General features: G+C 41.1%; 1 protein-coding gene across 1 annotated transcript in view; it reads left to right on the top strand.

Annotated features, from left to right (window-relative positions):
* Positions 1–778: 778 nt before the first annotated feature.
* Efhb (EF-hand domain family member B) overlaps positions 779–20,819 on the top strand; it is a 36,221-nt gene continuing 16,180 nt past the window's right edge. Inside the window, exons 1-8 of the mRNA XM_090322008.1 lie at positions 779–1,747; positions 4,415–4,477; positions 5,208–5,351; positions 8,084–8,264; positions 10,571–10,681; positions 14,969–15,098; positions 17,252–17,335; positions 18,612–18,679. Of these exons, the coding sequence (XP_090178134.1) occupies positions 905–1,747; positions 4,415–4,477; positions 5,208–5,351; positions 8,084–8,264; positions 10,571–10,681; positions 14,969–15,098; positions 17,252–17,335; positions 18,612–18,679 (1,624 nt within the window). The 5' untranslated portion in view covers positions 779–904. The remainder of the gene's footprint in view (positions 1,748–4,414; positions 4,478–5,207; positions 5,352–8,083; positions 8,265–10,570; positions 10,682–14,968; positions 15,099–17,251; positions 17,336–18,611; positions 18,680–20,819) is intronic.

The following is a 20,819-nucleotide window of genomic DNA, read 5'->3' as shown; positions in this document are numbered from 1 at the left end:
TGAGTAGCTAGGATTATAGCCACTAGTACTCTGCTCCAAACTAGTGCTTTAGAGCTGAGGCATTAGCTCAGTCAGGACTTCAGTGCTGGCCTATGTGAGATCCTAGATTGAGGAACACTGCCAACCACAAGTAGGTTTTCAGCATTAAAAAAACAAAAACAAAAAAACACGTGTGAATGGAAGGACAGAGGGGGAACAATTGCAACAGTGTCATTCACTGGACACTTTCCAGTAATTCATGGCTGGGAAGGGAGGGAAAAAGTAGAAGAGAGTGAGGCAAGGGGTGACATTATTCAAAAATAAATATACTCTATCCGATTTAAGCAACAGTAAGCCCTCTGTGCATCAGCTTCATAACAATTTAAATTTTTTAAGTGTTATGGAGGTACTTAGGGCAAGGAAGGGCATAAGTGATCACCACTCCAGAGTTATTCATTCCCAGGCGTTCATCAAGCCAATGGGGGTGAATAATTTTATATTTGAAACGATTTTAATAGCTCTGAATTGCTTGGGAAACCAAGGAGAGGTTAGTGAGCCGTTGTTCTAGTTCCCCCAAACCACACCATTCTAGCTTTTTGCTCTACATATTTAGTAAAAAAAAAAAAAAATTAAAGGGGTAAGAAAAGAAAAACTGGAACTAGAAGAAGCTAAAAAGAAGAGAAGGAAAGATGGATGGGAAGGCCCTAGGAGGAATTGCTGGCCAAGCCCCGCCCCCCCAGTCCGTTTCCCAGGTAACCATGTAAACAGACTCTACCTGCTTTCCTGTCCACCCCGCTTGGTGTGTCAGGCAGGCAGGAGGCCTTGCATGGAGAATCCGAGGGGAGGGGTGCTCTTTCGTGAGAGTGGGGTCCCCTAAAGAATTGCACGCTTCCCTTCAGCCAGGTACAGAGCTTCCCCCTTACCCATGAGTGCTCTTGGAGGAACAAGGGAGCCTGGGGAGAAATCTCCCCTGAGCAAGGTCGGTTTGACCCAAGAAGGAAAAGATGACTTAGGAGACAGGAGGATACTTATGGGAACAAAATCTCCCACAGAGTTCGAGCCTAGATTAGGATTGGGAAAAGAATATCGCCCATGGAGAGAGAGCCCTGCAGTTGGTAATAATTGTAATGAGAAGTTGGCATCGTTGGAAACAAAATCTCCACTGGGGCAGGAGCTTGATATGAGATTGGAAAATCCGGCTTTGCCTGGGACTTTCAGGAAAAAGGATAATTTAGGAGTCCATAGGGTCTCAGATTTCGGGGGAGCACAGCCTTTGGGGGTATTACCGGAAAGAGGAGTGGGGTTAGAACACGAGTATCTTGAAGGCTGTCCCCAGGAATGGGAACCCTATTCCCAAGACCCTGAGACCATGGCCTGTAGAAGTCTACTGGCTGAAAGCTGTGAAAAGGAACCTAAGGCCAGGGGCCCTAAAGAAATAGAGGCGCTACTGAGAACGCACCCCGTGTTAGGGTTAGAACCAAGAGAGGAGCAGGAAAAGAAAAAGTCCACCTGTGTGGTGGAGAAACCCAGCATAGAGACGGACTCTGTGGAGGTAGACATTGGGCTGCCCCTAGCAGAGGGGTCAGGAGCATCTAAGGATCTAGAGCCGCAAATGGGCTTGGTGATCGAACCTCCTTGGAATCAGTTTGTCCAACAACCTGAAGAGGAAAAGGAGGCTGGAAACATTGAACCAGGAGTGGAACCTCCGGATTGCATCAGACCCATATACTATGGGAAATATTTTGACCGGACCCCTTGCTGGCCAAGTGTAAGTTTTGATGTGTTTGCATTTCTTCTTACTTGTTCTCTCAAGAAACTGTGTATATCCTTGCAATGTGTGTGTGTGTGTGTGTGTGTGTGTGTGTGTGTGTGAGAGAGAGAGAGAGAGAGAGAGAGAGAGAGAAAGAGAGAGAGAGAGAGACAGAGAGACAGAGACAGAGAGAGACAGAGAGACAGACAGAGACAGTGAGACAGAGGGAGAGACAGAGAGACAGAGGGAGAGACAGAGACAGGACAGAGAGACAGTGAGGTTACACAGGTCCTAAGTTTCAGGCCCCAGGACTGGTAAAAAAAATTCTACTTAGGTTATGTGGTACTGAGAGATGAAGAAGAGACCTAAAAGCTGCAGTTCAGAAGTTGACAATTCATCCTTTTGGTTTTATTCCTCCTGTTAGTCCTAGGGATTGGACCCAGTACTAGGGTCCAATGCTAGACAAGCACTCTACCATTAGGCTAGACTCCCAGCCTCCCAGGCTGGATTTGAATCGATCCTTAGATGTCAGCCTCATGAGTAGCTAGGATTATAGGCATGAGCCACCATTCCCTGGGCTGGAGGGATATTTTTGTGGAGGGGGAAACAGGGCTTGAACTCATGGCCTTCATTCTCACTTGTTGTTAGTCATGGGGCTTGAATTTAGGTCCATGGCACTGTTTCTAAATGATTTTGCTCAAGGTTAGTGTCCTACCACTTTGAGCCACAGCTCCACTTCCATTATTTTTGGCAGATAATTGGAGATAAGGCTTTCATGGACTTTCTAGCTGGCTTTGAACCATGATCTCATATCTTAGCCTCCGAAGTAGCTAGCTTACAGGTCACCTGTTCCCAGCTCAATAATTTTACTCAAAGATGGTGCTTTACCATTTGGGCCATACTTTTACTTACAGCTTTTTGCTGATTAATTGAAGATAAAAGTCTCTTGGATTTGTCTGCCTGTGATGGCTTTGAATTGTGATTCCTACATTTCAGCCTTCTGAGTAGTTAGGACTCAGTTTTAGGTGATATTTGGAATTTTTTTCACTCCCATTTCCTGCATGAAAAACATGATGTGTTTTGTCTCTTTTATTTCTCCCCTTGTTATCCTGTTATTCTAAAATAAATGTTTGGTAAAACTTTCACCTTGTTAAACTATCATTATGAGACTCCTTTGAAATGCCTTTTGTTTGGGGCTCTCAAGGACCTGTGGTTTTTAATAGAACACTGTGATTTTTTAAGGTGTGGGGACCTACTCACCTCTCATCTGGTGACAGAGATTGATGAGCCAGCCAAAAGGCGAATCTCAGTTTGGATATAATTTACAAACCAACTCATGGAAAATGTCTAAAGTCCAACTTCTAATAAAATAATCCCAATAGCATTCTTTGTGTGTATGTGTGTATGTGTATATGTGTGTTGTGTATGTGTGTGCATGTGTGCCAGTACTGGAGCTTGAACTCAGGGCCTGCAAGCTGTCCTAAAGCTTTGCTGCTCAAAGCTAGCACTCTACCACTTGAGCCAGAGCTCCAGTTTTGGCTTTTTGGGTGCTTGATTAGAGATAATAGTCTCATGGCTTTCCTGTCATGACTGGCTCTGAACTGCGATCCTCAGATCTTAGCATCTTGGATAGCTATGATTACAGGTACAAGCCTCTGGTACCTAGTCCAAGCACCTTCTTTCAAGATGTCAAGACCTCATCTACAGAAACAACAACACACAGCCTGGTGCTAGTGGCTCATGCCTATAATCATAGTAACTTCAGGAGTCTGAGATCTGAGGATCACACTTCAAAGCCAGCCTGGGCAAGAGTCCATGAGACTCTTATCTCCAACTAACCACCAGAACACCAGAAGTGGTGTTGTGTGGCTCAAGTGGTAGAGCACTAGCCTTGAAGAGCATAGGGACAGTGCTCAGAGTTCAAGCCCCATGACCAAGAGAAAAAAAATAAAATAAAAGACAACATGGCACTTTTCTGTTCATTATTTGCATTCTACCACTTCAGCCATACTACAATCCACCATTTTGTCTTTTTTTTTTTTGGCTCAAGGCTAGAACTCTGCCTCTTGAGCCACAGTGCCACTTCCAGCTTTTTCTGTGTATGTGGTACTGAGAAATCTAATCCAGGGCTTCATGCATACAAGGCAAGCATTCTACCACAAAGCCACTTTTCAACTCTACCATTGTGTCTTTAACTCTGATTTCCTGCATGGAGAATAGGAAATGTTTCTCTCTCTCTCTTTTTTTTCTATTTCTCTGTACATTATTATGTTATACTAAAATAAATAAATCCTTGGTAAAGCTTTCAGAATTATAGATGTTCTGTAATTGGATGAAACACTGACAGTGTTAGACTAAAATTAAGTATATTTACAATTATATTAGAATATATGTAGCATCTAATTAATTCATTGGCAGTACTAGGGTTTGAACTCAGGGCTTCATGCTTGCCAGGCAGGCACTCTACTATTTGAACCACTCCTCCAGATCCATAACATTTATTACTATTAGTAGTAGTAGTAGTAGTAGTAGTAGCAGTCAAAGGAACTTTGTAACATCAAAGGTACAGATCAATTTTGAAATAAGATTTAATATTCAAAATGCTCTTTTTCAAAAAAAAGTAAGAAATATTCAAAATGCTCTTTTTCTGCTCTGACAATGAAAATGTGACTTTTTTTCCTTTAGGCAGGAAAAATTAAACCGATTGGATATAGAGTTGCAACTTGTCTGACTGAAAAACTTCCTAGGGTGAGCACTTCCAATGTCTTTATATACTATGATGTGTGTGTGTGTGTGTGTGTGTGTTTGTTCTGGGTTTTGAATTCAGTGCCTGGATGCTTTTCATCCTCTGAGGTTTTTTCTTTTGTTGTTTGTTTGCTCTTAAAGGTGAAATTCCAAGTTTATAATTTTAGTTCTTCTAGGTATTAAATACCCTCTAAGTGTTTAATATCAATAAAGGTCATCATATTTTTTATTGTCCATTCCTTCCTTCTTCTCTCTCTCCCTCTCTTCTTTCCTTCCTTCTCTCTCTTCCCACCCTCTCCCCACCTCTTGGGTTTTCTGGGGCTTGAACTCAAGGCCTGGGTGCTATCGCATAGCCTTTTCCACTCAATGTTGGCACTCTCCCACTTGAGCCACAGCTCCAATCTGGCTTTTAGGGGGTTAACAAGAGATAACAATTTCACATTTCTACTTTAGCTGGCTTTGCACTTTGATCCTCATATCTCAACTTCCTGAGTAGCAAGTATTACAGGCATGATCCACCTGTTTCTGGCTATCGGTAATAATTTCTAACCTGGATACTTACTGGCTATTTTATTATTATTTCCATAATGTTTGAGGCTATTGTTAGGATCATATTCCCTTACTGAACCTATGAAATTAAGGGGGTTATTGATTGGAAAAGTTCTGCCAAAAATTGTAAAAATTTGTAAAAATTGTACTTCCTAATTCTATTTTCTTGTCTCTTCCTTTGTAGCTGATTACTCCACCGGAAGCAAAAAAATACTTCAACTTTAGATATCCACCTCCTGGAGTACCAAGAAAATTTTATGGCAAAGCAAATGATCCCCAAATTGCACCATATTTGACCCATGGAAAAATATCTAAAACCTCAACATCGGTAACTTCTCACCCACTACATTATTAATTTACCATGGTGAAAATGTACCAATAAAACCAATGAAATTTATCAAGTTATTCTCCTTTCCTCCTCCTTCAACCTGTCCTCTAAAAGTATTAATGTTAGATAATGAAAAAAAAATTCAAGCAGCAGGTAAGAGAGAGGAAAAAATGGTCATCCCTTTAGATGATGAAAGGCCAATTGCATTCTGTTAACTAATGTTAAATAGAAAGGCTGGCAGGCTTTGTCAAGGAACAGATAGTCTGGAAAAATGACTTCTTGTCTCCTGGGGCTTCTGACAGGCCCTGTGAAGTGTAGTCTGAGTCAGAATGTTACCAGCTACTGATTGAAAGGATAGTCTTAGATTCAGAGGACCTGATTTATACACTTTGAAGAGAACTTGCAGAAATTGGTTCTTGTGCTTTTTAGTCCCACATCTAGTGACTATTTTGGTCACATACCTGGGAAACTCTCTTTGTAAGCTGTTTAGTCCTATTGAAGCTTCTGTTGTCATTGTTCAGGTACTGAGGGTTGAACTCAGGACTTCACATTCTTGTTTAAGTTTTCCCATTCCATCAAGTGATGCTTCTCTATTTGGATGCTTTTTGTTGCTGGTTGATTAGAAATAAGAATCTCACTGATTTTTCTGCCTGGGTTGATGATTTCAAACTAAGATTCTCAGATCTCAACCTCCTTAGTAGCTAAGATTACAGGCATGAGCAACCAGACCCTGGCTTTGAAAGTTCTTGCATAAGTATGCTTTGTAGTACAATATCTGATAGTCCATTTGAAGATGAGCTAGGCCAATGATGGTGAAATATTTTTGTTATCATACATGCTCATTTTACTAGGTCTTCCTAGGGCTTTTGTTTTCAGGCTCATGCTGTTTTGTTTGTTTGATATATCTGTGCACTTTGTGACTTTCTTTTTCTGTTGCCAGTTCTGGGGCTTGAACTCTGGATCCCTGAGCTTTTGTGTACAAGGCTAGCATACTACAATTTGAGCCACAACTCCACTTGCAGCACTTGCTCTTCTTCTTCTTCCTTTTCCTCCTCCTCCTCCTCCTCCTCCTCCTCCTCCTCCTCCTCCTCCTCCTCCTCCTCCTCCTCCTCCTCTTCCTCCTCCTCCTCCTCCTCCTCTTCTTCTTCTTCTTCTTCTTCTTCTTCTTCTTCTTCTTCTTCTTCTTCTTCTTCTTCTTCTTCTTCTTCTCCTTCTTCTTCTTCTTCTCCTTCTTCTTCTTCTTCTTCTTCTTCTTCTTCTTCTTCTTCTTCTTCTTCTTCTTCTTCTTCTTCTTCTTCTTCTTCTTCTTCTTCTTCTTCTTCTTCTTCTTCTTCTTCTGTGTATATTGTTAATTGGAGACAAGAGGGTCCTGGACTTTCCTAGTTGGGCTCTTTTCAAACTGTGATCCTCAGATCTTAGCCCAAGTAGCAGGATTACAAATGTGAGCTACTTCCACACAGCTCTGTGACTTTAAACTTTTAAAATTCCTTCTATTTTTATTTTTGTCAATCATGGGGTGTGAACTCAGGGCAGGGGCAATGTCTCTGAGCTCTTTCGCTCAGGGCTACAACTTTACCATTTTGAGCCACAGGATCATGTTGGGTATTTTTTGCTAGTTCATTTGGGGAGCAGAATCTCAAGGACTTCCCTAACAGGACTGGCTTTGAACCTTATTCCTTCAATCTCAGCCTTCTGAGCAGCTAGGATTACAGATATGAGCCACTGGTGACTGGTATTTTTTATTTTATTTAATTAGCATATATTAGTTTCAGGAAGAGAAATTTTTACTAAGACATTTCCATAAAACACACAATGCCACTTTGATCTATTTCATACCCCACCCCGCCATCTCTCTCATTCATCCCCCCTCCTAAAACAATTCCAACAGATGTTTTCCTCCTTTCTTTCCTCATCCTCAGTCTCTCTCTCTTTTTCTTTCTTTCTTTCTTCCTTCCTTCTTTCCTTCCTTCCTTGCTTCCTTCCTCCTTCCCTCTCTCTTTTTCCTTCTTCTTTCCTTCCATTTTAATTTTTATTTTACTAAAAAATATTGTGCTTTTTTACTGGGGTTTGAACTCAGGGCCTCATCCTCTTTTTTATTTTGCCAGTTCTGGGGCTTGAGCTCAGGGCCTGAGCACTGTTCTTGGACTTTAAGGCTAGAGCTCTACCATTTGAGCCACAGCTCCACTTTTTCTATGTATGTGGTATGGAGGAATCAAACCCAGGTTTTCATGCATGCTAGGCAAGCACTCTACCACTAGGGCCAGCCCTCAGCGCCAAATACTCTTGCTTTTAGCTTTTTCAAAGTTGTACCAGCTTTATGCTTAATACAACAAAAGGCTGGTACCACTTGAGCCACATCATCACTTCTATTATTTTGCTGGGAAATTGGAGATATGAATTTTATTAACTTGTCTATCCAAGATCTCAGATCTCAGCCTTCTGAGTAACTAGAATTATAGATATAAGCCAAAAGCAGGAGCCTTTTTTTCCCTTCTATTTCCGTACATTCATGTAAAGTACTTACTAAAAACCCCATTCTTTTCTCTGTCAACTCTTCTGCCTTCTTTTGCTAGTACCCTTCTACACACATAGCCTGTTTTGCTTTACTGTCCTTCATTATTTTTTCAGCAAAAGGTTCAACATGGCAATTCACAACATGTGTATATTATAGTTGACTCAGATTAACCTGTATTGCCCTCTCTTTCCTGGTTCCCCTTGTGTGATTTCTTTAGGCATACGCATTGATAAAACCACCGCCTCTTACCAGATTTCAACAGCTAATTAAAGATAAAAAAGAATCAGTGTATCTTAGCAATCAAAGAGCACCAGTAGGAAGATCTCAAGATCAAACACCAGGATTACCTAAAGGACTGGATAGAATCAATACAACATTTGGAACACGTGTCATCAAAGGTAGTCAAAGAAATAAGGGATGGGAAGGGGTTGTAAAGAAGTCCTCGCAGGAAGTTGGAATGTATGTATATATAGATATACATATATACACACATTCATATATGTATATATGTATATGTTTGTCTATATATATTTGTAAATGCCATTTATTCTGTTTTTGGTGATGAGCTAAATATTCAAGAATGGAAAATGGAATCATAATAAAGTCACTTTCTGGACTCAAGTCCTTTGAGTTTATGGGTATGAAGTGAAAAATCCAGGTTTTAGAATGAACATGTGAGTTGAACAGACAATGCAATAAAAGGAAAGAGGCAGAGGCATTCCGGCTGTTGTGAGACTTACAGTCTTTCTTATGGATGCACATGGATGTGTTCATTTTCCTCCACGCCTCTGATGTGTTCATAACTCCTGACTCGTGATTCTTATCTCTTTATGACTCATAAGACAAACAAGTTTGTAAGTGCTGCACATCAGGCTTCAGATTCATGATGCATACTTGCATATGAACCCACAAGAAAGGAAATTTCTTGATCTATATTGTTTTTTTTTTTTTTTCCAGTCCCGGGCTTGGGCTCAGGGCCTGAGCACTGTCCTTGGACTTTCTCAAGGCTTAGCACTCTACCACTTGAGCCTCAGCACCACTTCCAGCTTTTTTCTGTGTATGTAGTACCGAGGAATCGAACCCGAGTCTTCGTGCATACTAGGTAAGCACTCTACCACTAGGCCAAACTCCCGGCCCCTGATCTATATTGTTATGGTGAAAATAATGAAACAGTAAAATAGTAGGTAATGGGGCCTAGAATTTGGCCTAGTGGTAGAGTGCCTAGCATGTTCGAAGACCCGGGTTCAATTCTTCGGTACCACATACATAGAAAAAGCCAGATGTGGTACTGTGGCTTAAGTGGTAAAGCCTTGAAAAAGCCAAACAATAGTGCTCAGGCCTGAGTTCAAGCCCCAGGACTGGAAAAAAAATATTAGGTAATATAGAATGCTGGTGGCTCATGTCTAATCTCCTAGACTGAGACCTGAGGATTGAAATTCGAAGCCAGCCTGGGCAGGAAAATGCATGAAACTCTTTTCTCAAGTTAAGCAGCCAAAAAGCTGGAAGTGGAGGCATGGCTCAAGTCTTGAACAAAAAAGCCAAGCAAGAGCTTAGGGCCCTGAGTTCAAACTGCAGTGCCAACAGAAAAGTAAAGATTAGGTAAACCAATACAAACAAAATAACTCATTGTACACAAAACTGAGGACCACCAGTAACGGGAAGCAGCTGTTCAGCAAACATCTTATTTAGGTTTGGAGCCTGTAAGAAAAATAATTTCTATCTGAATCTAGAGTTTTTCCTTCTAACTATGTGTTGAGGATGGATTCAGATCAAAACAAGCTCAAAGCATGTGTTCCACATATAATTTTTACCAGCTGGTAAAAATGGCATACTGCACGGACTACCAAGGAATGGTTCTAATTTGTAACTCAGATTTGCTAGATCATCTTAAAATGTTGGCAACTAATATCCAAATTACCTTGAAGACTCTTGGTTTTTTTTTGCCAGTCCTGGGCTTGAACTCAGGGCCTGAGCATTGTCCTTGGACTTTCTCAAGGCTAGAGCTCTTCCACTTGAGCCTTAGCACCACTTCTGGCTGTTTTTTTTTTTTTCTATGTATGTGGTACCGAGGAATCGAACCCGGGTCCTCGTGCATGCTAGGCAAGCACTTTAACCACTAGGCCAAACTCCCGGCCCCTGCCTTGAAGACTCTTGGTACTGGCAATTTAACTGGGCTTAGAACTTGGCTCAGGGAAGCTTTAAGGATGGACTATTAACAAAGTTTTCTTCTTCTTGCTGTTATTTTTTATTTGTGGCAGTCCTGGGACTTGAATTCAAAGCCTGTGCACTGTCCCTTAGCTTCATTTCAGTCCCGTCTTCACTTGCAGCACTTTGGCAGTTAATTGGAACTAAGACTCTCTTTCTGGGGCTGGCTTTGAACTGCCTCCTCCTGGGGCAGGCTTTGATTTCAGCCTGTGGAGTAGGTAGGATTATAGGTATGAGACTCTGGTACCAGGCCAGAGTTCTAATTTGTTTAGAAATTTTGGGAATGAGTGAGGTGAAGGAGGGCTCTCTAATAAAGTGACACTTAGACTATGTCTTGTATTGATAAATCTTCCTTCATGCAGGCATTAGGAACTTCCAGAATGTATACGTAGCTAATGAAATCAGTATGCCTTACGTGTCATTTGTCCAAGTCAATTTAAGTATACTATAAGTAGATGAAAAACAACTTTAAAACTGATTTTTTTGATTCTTTCTTCAGAATCCTATGCTGAAGAAATAGTGAACCCACCTAAATCCCACGAAGAAGTAATTAAAGAAGGAGATGTGGGACATGACTTATATGTTGTTTCTCATAATGATTATTATGCTGGTAAGTCTCTTCCGGTGCAAAATAGACCTAAGGATATGAGACCCTGAGGTTTGTGAAGGGGAAGAAGGACATGAGGTATACAAAGTGAAAGGTCAGGTGTATCCTCTTTCAGTTCTACTTAGTTGAGACAAGATCTCTGTTGCTCAGGCTGGTCTGGAACTCTTGCCTTTGACTCTAGGTTGCTGGGACTACAGGTTTGTACTACTGCACTCAGCTAAATGTCAAACTAACTTTAAGTGCTTTATTTCTTTATTTATTGCCAGTATTTATTGCCAGTTCTGGGCTTGAGCTCAGGGCTTGAGCACTGTCCTTCAACTTTTCTCAATTCTAGCACTCAACCACTTGAGCCTCAGCAACACTTCCACCTTTTTTCTTTGTATGTGGTAATGAGGAATCAAACCCGGGTCTTTGTGCATGCTAGGCAGGCACTCTACCACTAGGCCAAACTCCTGGCCCCATGGAGCTATGTTTTAAAATCTCATCCCCATCCCTTCTTATAACAATAGACAATTAAGGGACATGAAAAATGCCTATCAAGTGTCTGAAAAATGGTAAATGTTCACAAATTTGTATTAATCCATTAATTTTTTTCACTCCTAGGGCTTCAACTCAGGGCCTGGGCACTGTCCCTGAGCTTTTGTGCTCTACCATTTGAGCCACAGCTCCACTTCTGGCTTTTTGATGTTCAATTGGAGGGAAGAGTGTCATAGACTTTCATGCTCAGGTTGGCTTTGAACAGTGATCCTCAGATCTCAACATCCTCAGTAGTTAGGATTACAAATCTAAACCACTGTGCATGGCCTCACAATTATTATTAATTATTGTTTTCAAGTGATTTCTTTTTTTTTTTTTGCCAGTCCTATGCCTGAGCTCAGGGCCTGAGCACTGTCCTTGGACTTTCTCAAGGCTAGAGCTCTACCACTTGAGCCTTGGCATCTTTTCCAGCTTTTTTCTATGTATGTGGTACTGAGGAATCGAACCTGGGTCTTTGTGCATGCTAGGCAAGCACTCTACCACTAGGCCAAACTCTTGGCCCCTCAAGTGATTTCCTCTAATCTAATCTGTCATATTACTAGATTATATAGGCATGAATTAGATTTGTAGTGTTATAAAATGCAAATTACTTGATAATATGTTAATGTAATAGAGAATTGATGGTTAGACCCTGACATGTCACAAGAAAGCCCCATCTGGAGTCTGTCCATATTTCCTTTCATAGCTAATCTCTTCTGATTCCATGCACTCCTTAATGCGTTCCCAGCCTGAAATAGTCTCTCTGTCTCATTACGGCTGGCACTATTCTCCCAACAAAGACACCATGTTCTCATGCCTGGACTTCTCCCTATATCTCTACCCTCTGCTTCCCTAAGGTTCCTCTTTTCTTTCTTTCCATCATCCTTTCTTACATTGGATTTATGTAAAGTTGAAACAGGGTTCCTCGGCAATGTTGCAATTAGAGATCCTGTGCTCCTACCACTTGAGCCATAGCTTCATTTCTGGCTTGTTGCCAAAAATGTATCAATGGACTTTCTTTCCAGGGCTGGCTTTGAACCTGGATCCTCAGATTTCATCCTATTGAGTACCTTGAATTACAGTCATGAATCACGAATACTCAATAACCTATGAACATTGTGGACTTTGTTTTGCTTTTTTGTTGTGCTGGGGATTGAACTCAGAACCTTGCACATGGTAGGAAAGTGCTCTGTCTGTGAACTATATCCTCAGCCTTTATATATGCATTCTAAAAATATATATCTAGGAGGCTGGGAATGTAGCTTAGTGATAGAGTGCTTTGCCTAGAATGTATAAAGCCCTGGATTTGGTTCCTCAGTACCACATAAACAAAAAAAGCCAGAAGTGGTGACGTGGCTCAAGTGTTTAGAATGCTAACCTTGAGCGCAAGAAGCTCATGGACAGTGCGCAGGCCCTGAGTTCAAGCCCCAGGAATCTCTCTGCTCTGTCTCTCTCAATACATACACACATATGTGTGTGTATATATACATATATATATATATACTATCTCTATATATTTTATAGAGATGTATACACATGAATGTATAGATAATGTACACACATGTATCCTTTTTTCTTCCATTTTTTTGCCTTATGAAATATTTTGCTGTTTCTTCATGTCAGTATCTGTATCATACTTTTTAGTATTACAAAAATACATTGTTAAATACACTTTTGAATGTGCTCTGCTATCAACTTAGCATATATTGATATGTTTCTAAGCATTTGAAAATTTCACTAAGACAAATTGTCTTCCTGAATAACTCCCTCTTCCACTTTGCCCTCAAACTCAGCAGTCTATGTGATTGTCCATTTCCACAAGCATTCCTCAGTGAGCTTTAGCACATCTTTGTTGTTGCTTCACTGGAAGACCATTTTTGACATCTTGTTGCCATTTTTATGTAAAACAAACAAACAGAAATACTCAAGCCTCTAACAGCTTGGTAGAACAAACACATTGCAAGGTACAGGAATGGAGAAGCTCCATCCTCAAGCCTTCTGTGAAGCATGAGCCCATGTTTCCATCACCAATATCTATCTCTCTCACACACAACATTGTCCTGGTTACTTTTTTTTTTTTTTTTGCCAGTCCTGGGCTTGAGCTCAGGGTCTGAGCGCTGTCCTTGGACTTTTTCAAGGCTAGAGCTCTACCACTTGAGCCTCAGCACCACTTCTGGCTTTTTTCTATGTATGTGGTACCCATGAATCAAACCCGGGTCTTTGTGCATGCTAGGCAAGCACTCTGTCACTAGGCCAAACTCCCAGCCCCTGTCCTGGTTACTTTTTAAATTAGTTTATGTGTTTGATTGAGTTATGTGAATGTGTGTGTATGTGTGTATTTGTGTGGGTTTGCATTCTAGTAGTGTGGCTTAAAATCTGTGCCTGGCCACTGTCCCTTAGCTTTTCTTGCTCAAGAGTGGTGCTGTACCACTTGAGCCTTTTTGATGTTCAGTTGGATGTGAGTGTCTCATGGACTTTCCTGCCTGTGCTGGCTTCAAACCTTGATCTTCAGATGTCAGCTTCCTGAGTAGCATCTGGCAATATAGTTTTTTTTAGTATACAAGTATCTTGCCTCTTAAGTTAAATGTATTTCCAAGTACATGATATTGGAGTGGGAGAATTACTTGTGCCAGGGAGTCAAGGTCCACTTCAAACTCCACTCCACTCCAAGATTCTACTTCAATATACCAAAGGCTACTGATGTATCTTAGTGGTAGACAATTGCCTGGAATCCACAAGACTCTGAGTTTAATCCCAAGAATAGCATTCAGAGCCTAAAATTTTCCTTTTTTTGAAATTTTTTGGTGGGTCATGGGGCTTGAACTCTGGGCCTGGGCACTGACTCTCAGCTTTTCATCTCAAGGCCCTACCCCGGAAGCCACAACCCCACCTTCCATTTTCTAGTGATTAATTGGAGATAAGAGTCTCACAGTCTAGTGCCTGGGCTGGCTTTGACCCTTGATCCTCAGATCTCAGCCTCCTGAATAGGTAGGATTACAGGTGTGAGCCACTGCACCCAGCCAAGAGCCTAAAAGTTTTCCTAAGTGTTTCATTGACTGAGTAATGTTATTATTGTAAATGGTATTGTTTTCATGATTTATTTGTTTGTTTGTTTATTATTACATCGGTTGTGGGGCTTGAACTCTGGGCCTGGGCACTGTCCCTGAGCTTTTTCAGCTCAAGACTAGGGCTCTACCACTTGAGCCCACAGCGTCACTTCCAGTTTTCTGCTGTTTAATTGGAGAGAAGGGTCTTTAATTGGAGATAAAGGACTTTTGTGCCCGGGCTGGCTTTAAACAGTGATCTTCAGATCTCAGCCTCCTGAGTAGCTAGGATTATAGGCATGAGACATTGGCGCCTGGCCCACTTACATTTTTTGAGTGGTTAATTAGAGGTAAGAGTCTCCTGGGGACTTTTCTGCCTAGACTGGCTTTGAATCATGATTCTTAGTCCTTAGTCTCCTGAGTAGCTGTGATTACAGGCATGAGCCACCAGCACCTGGCTTTATTTATCATTTTATTGCTAGGTAATTATTATTTTTTTGTGCTGTCTATAGCGTTTTCTACACATAGCTTTCAAAATATTAACATAAGGAGTCTTGTATATCTCACCAGTCTCTGGCTCACTTTGCAGGAATGCTTCTGTCATCTGTAGGCGGATATGTACAGTTCCCTGCACGGTTTTGAGTTTGTTCCTTGTCCCCATCTTGTTCTCAATGTCCATGAGATAAGGTTATTTGTGTATTGAGTCATTCCTCCTTCTCCTCCCTTCCAGGAGAAGCAAAGAACCGGAAGTATAACCCATCAAGTTTCCAAAAGTCCAACGTATTTGGAGTTCCAACACCACACTATAATAATGGAAAAGGCATGGCAAAAAGTTTATATTGGCTCCATGAACTACAAATGTAAGTTTACCTGTGTTTTCTCCACGTTTTCAATACATTTGCTTTAAAGTATCTCATCAATATGATGAAAATGTAAATTTTTATTATCTTTGAGTAGTTGTACAAGAGTTATCATTTAACAAAGCAGTTTGTGAATGTCTTAATCAATGTCACCTTTTTTTAAAATTTGTTTAAATATACTTTTATTGTAATTAATAGAAGGGTTACATGATATTTGCCAGATAAATGGTGCATTAATTCCCACACATGGATACCCTTTCACATGTCATGGTCCCCATTTCCCTTCCCCCCTCCTCCACCCAATGTCACCCTTTTAACATTCTAACCCATTCCTCCCTCCCCACTCCTTCCTCACTCTTCTTAATTTCTTTCTTTTTTTTTTTTTTTTTTTTGCCAGTCTTGGGGCTTGGACTCAGGGCCTGGACAGTGTTCCTGAACTTCTTTTGCTCAAGGCGCGTGCTCTACCACTTGAGCCACAGCACCACTTCCAGCCTTTTCTGGGTATGTGGTACTGAGGAATCACTCTACCACTAGGCCACACTCCCAGCCCAGCTTGTATGTTCATATTGCCCAATGACTCCAAAAGGAAGTCTGCAAGTGTTTTACCATGCTTTCCTCAGTCCTTTTTCATAACTTCAGATCTTCTCTCTCTCCATATATATGTGTCTTTTCACTATTTATAAAGAGATCCCGAGCGAGGACCTCTAGCAAGCAGAAGATGTTAAATTCAAACCCCAGTTGGTAAAAAAGCAAAAGAGAGAGCCTCTATTATTTTTTTTTCAAATTTTTACTTATTAGATTACTATCATGGGGGCCGGGAGTTTGGCCTAGTGGTGGTGTGCTTGCCTAGCATGCATGAAGACCCCAGTTCAATTCCTCGGTGCCACATCCATAGAAAAAAGCCAGAACTGGTGCTGAGACTCAAGTGGTGGAGCTCTAGTCTTGAGAAAGTCCAAGGATAGTGCTCAGACCCTGAGCTCAAGCCCAAGACTGGTTAAAAAAAAAAAAAAAAAAGGTTACTATCATTTCCCCCAATGTATTTGCTTACTAGGTATGAAATGCCTGTTTATTGTTTATATCTTATGGTCATTTACTAATTTGATACTTAATTTCCTGCTTTGTGTTTTATGTTGTTAAGGCCCTGGTTGGCCTCAAATTTTTTCTCCTCCTGAGTGGTGGGATTACCAGCCTGCTGGTTGGCTTACTTTAAACAATTTTAGGAGTTAACATTTATAACAGTGACAATTTACCCTTTGTTTTTATTCACTTGAGAATATTTTTAGGCCGGGAGTGTGGCCTAATGCTAGAGTGATTGACCGGCATGCAAAAGACCTGAGTTTGATTCCTTAGTACCACATACACAGAAAAAGCTAGAAGTGGTGTTATGCTCAAGTGGTAGAATGCTAGCCTTGAGAAAACTCAAGGACAGTGCCCAAGCCCTGAGTTCAAGCCCCAGGACTGGCAGAAAGAAGAAAATATTCTAGCCAAGTGTCAGTGGTTTATACCAGTAAGCCTAACTAATCAGGAGCTGAGATCTGAAGATCAAGGTTCAAAGCCAGGTAGGGCAGAAAAGTCTCAGAGAACCTTTCTTTCTTCTTTTGCCAGTCCTGGGCTTGAGCTAAGGGCATGAACCCTGTCCTTGGACTTTCTCAAGGCTAGAGCTCTACCACTTGAGCCTCAGCACCACTTCCGGCTTTTTTCTATGTATGTGGTACCGAGGAATTGAACCGGGGTCTTTGTTCATGCTAGGCAAGTACTCTACCACTAGTCCAAACTCCTGGCCCAGTCTCAGAGAATCTTTCTTTAGAAATAGAATCGTAGCTCAGGCCTTGAGTGAAAAAGTTAAGTGATAGAAACCAGGCCCTGAGTTCAAGCTCCTTTACTGTCACATATGCACACACACACACACACACACACACACACACACACACACACTGGAACATATTAAAAAGTGTTGCTTGTCTTATTCTTTAATCAAATATATTTTCAGTATAAAGAGTAAGTGGCAGGAAAACAAATGCATAAAACTTCTTTTTTTAATCATGGAATTTATTTTGAAACTGAACTAACTTCACTGAAGATGTGAGGATGCTGACAGTTCTCTATTGTACATTTTGCAGAAAAGATATCTGACGTTCTTTTTTACATTTTAGGAAAAAAGGAAGTAAAATTGTATCCAAAAGAGTTGATGATTTCAAAGAAAAGTTTCAGCATAAACTTGGAAAAGTTTTAGATCCGTAAGTGAATGATTAACTTATTATTGCTAATGTTTCTGCATGGAATTTAAAAAGTACACATAAGGTGAATCTTGGTTTGCATTCCATTAGAACTTCTTATCTATTATGTAAAAAAAATCTATAGGTATATCTATGTCTGTAGATAGATTTTGCTTTTCTTTATTATTATTATTATTTAATTTTTTTGCCAGTCCTGGCTTGAGCTCAGGCTCTGAGCACTGGCCTTGCACTTTCTCAAGGCTAGAGCCCTATTACTTGAGCCTCAGCACCACTTCCGGCTTTTTTCTATGTATGTGGTACTAAGGAATCGATGCCAGGTCTTCGTGCATGCTAAGCAAGCACTCTACCATTAGGCCTAACTGCTTTTCTTAATGGAATTGTGTTCCCATTTATAGCATTTGGGATTCTAAGAGAGCAATGAGCTCACATGGCTTATTTCTAGAATTCCAGAAATATAATTCAGTTTTAAGTGGTTTTTTTTTCTGTCTCAGTTTACATTTTGGTAATTTTGCTCATTTTGCTCTGATTTTTTTGTGGGGAGGGGTTAGTAAAAAATAATAAAAATTATCCAGCTGTAGGAAGTGGTGCTGTGGCTTAAGTGGTAGATTTCAAGCCCCATGACTATCCAGCTGTTGTAAATGTAAGCAGATGGTCAGACTAAATTTTTTTTTCTTTTTGCCAGTCCTGGGGCTTGAACCCAGGGTCTGGGCATTGTCCTTGGACACTTTTTGCTCAAGGCTATAGCACTATGCCACTTGATCCACAGAGCCATTTCTGTTTTTTTTTTTTTTTTTTCTGTGTATGTGGTACCAAGGAACTGAACCTAGGGCTTTGTGCATGCTAGGCGAGCACTCTACCACTAGGCTAAGCTCTCGGCCTAAAAAAGATGTTTGAAGACCTTATGATTGATCTTTACAATTTGTCTATAGAAGACAAAAAGTTGGGCACTGGTGGCTGAGGCCTGCAACCCTAGCTGCTCAGGAGGCTGAGATAGTCGAATCATGATTCAAAGACAGCCTGAGCAGAGTCTGTGAGACTCGAAAACTTATCTGTGACTCATTTGGTAGAGTGTTAAGCAAAATGGATGAGAGAGAGAGAAAGAGAGAGAGAGAGAGAGGGAGAGAGAGAGAGATGGGGAGAGAGAGAGGGGAGGGAGAGAGGGGGGGAGCTCGAAGAGAAAGTATAGGTAACTAAAAAATGTGGAGAAACATACTTTAAATGGGGGGGGGGAGGATTTGCTTGGTGCTTTAACTGAAGGATTTATTTTCTTCTGTAGCATTGCAGATACAATGAATATCCCCCCAGACTTTGCCTTTGGAGGTTGTCTCCAACCTGAAATGTATGGTAAATATTTAAACTTTCTCCTTAAATAAACTTCATCAAAGCCAAGCACCCTCAGGCTTGTAGACTAGCTACTCTGGAGGCTGAGATCTGAGGATCATGATATGAAGCCTGCCCCTGACAGGGAAGTCATGGTATTCTTACTTCCAATTAACCCCAAAAAGCTGAGGGTGGGACTATTGCTCAAGTGATAGAGCAGTAGCTTTAAGCACAAAAGTACAGGAACAGTACTCAGGTCCTGAGTTCAAGCCCCAGGACTGGAAATAAATAAATATCCATAAAGTTATGCAATCAAACTCAGCATTTTTGTTGTTGTTGTTGTTGTTGTTTTTGTTGTTGTTGGTTATGGGGCTTGAACTCTGGGCCTGGGTGTTTTCCCTAAGCTCTTCAACTCAAGGCTACCGCCCTACACCTTGAGCCACAGCCCCACTTCTGGTTTTCTAGTGGTTAATTAGAAATGAGTCTCCAATTGATTAATTGGAAATAAGAGTCTCTTTAGTGCCCTGGCTTTGAACCGAAATCCTCAGATCTCAGGCTTCTGAGTAGCTAGGATTACAGGCATGAGCCACCGTGCCTGACTAAGCTCATAAACTTTTAAAAACTGTCATTTTTAGCTGGGCACTAGTGACTCATGCTTGTAATCCTAGCTACTCAAGAGACTGAGATCTCAGGATACAAAAGTCCTTGATACCTTAATCTATAATTAACCACTCAAAAGCTAGAATTAAAGCTGCGACTTAAGTGTCAGCCATGAGTACAAAAGCTCAAGGACAGTGCCTAAGTCCTGAGTTCAAGCTCTAGAAGTCACACACACACACACACACACACACACACACACACACACACACACACACACAATTCTGGTTTGAAAGGTATAAAGAGTTACATTAATGAAAAAATATGTAATATGAGAGGGATTTGTTTTTATCTTATATTGGAACTAAGTACAGTTTCAAGGCTTTGTAATGAATATCTGAAGTGTAGTTAAGTCTTTTGAATTTGATTTAGAAAATAAATATGGCCTTATTACAAAGTCAATGTGAAATGAAGCTGCTTCTTAATTAATTCAGATATTGTCATAGGTCCTTGCTACTCAAAGTATGGTTTATAGATAGGCAATGTGAGAGCCCAAGGGAGCTTGTTAGAAATGCAGAATCTTGAGCTCAGGCCTGTAATCTTAGCTACTCCTGAGGCTGGGATCTGAGGAATTGAAGTTCAAAGCCTGCCTAGGCTGGGCAGAGTCTTATCTTCAATTAACAACCAAAAAACTAATAGTGGAGGTGGGGCTCAAGTGGTAGGGCAGTAGCCTTGAGAGAAAAAGCCAAGGGAAGGTGCATAAGCCTTGCTTTCAAGCCCTAGGACCAGCACAAAAACCAAAACCAAAATCAATTCAGGCTGCACTTCAAAACCTGCATTCCTGTTTAGGAGGCTGAGATCTGAAGATCGATGTTTGAAGCCATCCTGGGCAGAAAAGACTCGTCTTCTCCATGCTTCCCTTCAGGTGGTGAGACTTGATCTCAGGGCCTGAATGTTGACTCTGAGCTCTTTTGCTCAAGGCTAGCCACAGAGCCACTTCCAGTTTCCTGGTGGTTAACTGGAGATGAATGTCCTATGGATAAGAGCCACCAGTGCCCAGCTACCTAGACTATTATCTTCAAGCAAAAAGTCTGAAGCAGAGGTGTGGCTCAAGTGGTTAGAACACCAGCCTTGAGCAAAACCACCAAGTGTGAGGCCCTGAGTTCAAGCCCCCAGTACTGGCACAAAATAACTAAAATATAATATAGCACTAAAAAAATTTGCTAGTTACAGGCTCACACCTGTAATCATAGTTACTCAGGACGCTGAGATCTGAGGATCAAGGTTCAAAGCCAGCCGTGGCACTAAAGACCCTGAGACTCTTATCTCCAATTAACCACTAGAAAACTGAAAGTGGATAGGGCCATGGTCTTTAGCTCAGGGACAACATCCAGGCCCTGGGTTAGGGTGGTAGCCTTGAGCTGAAGAGCTCAGGGATAGCACCCAGGCCCAGAGTCCAAGTCCCATGACCTACAAAAAAAAATACCAATTAGGGCTACCATTTATGGTAGAGCACTTGCTATATCTAACTTCCTAACAGGTGTGTGTGTATGTGTGTGCATGTGTG

The sequence above is a fragment of the Megascapheus bottae genome, chromosome 2 (assembly GCF_031878675.1).
Source record: "Megascapheus bottae isolate mThoBot1 chromosome 2, mThoBot2.hap1, whole genome shotgun sequence".
Lineage (NCBI taxonomy): Eukaryota > Metazoa > Chordata > Mammalia > Rodentia > Geomyidae > Megascapheus > Megascapheus bottae.
This window is presented reverse-complemented; position numbering and strand designations above follow the sequence as displayed.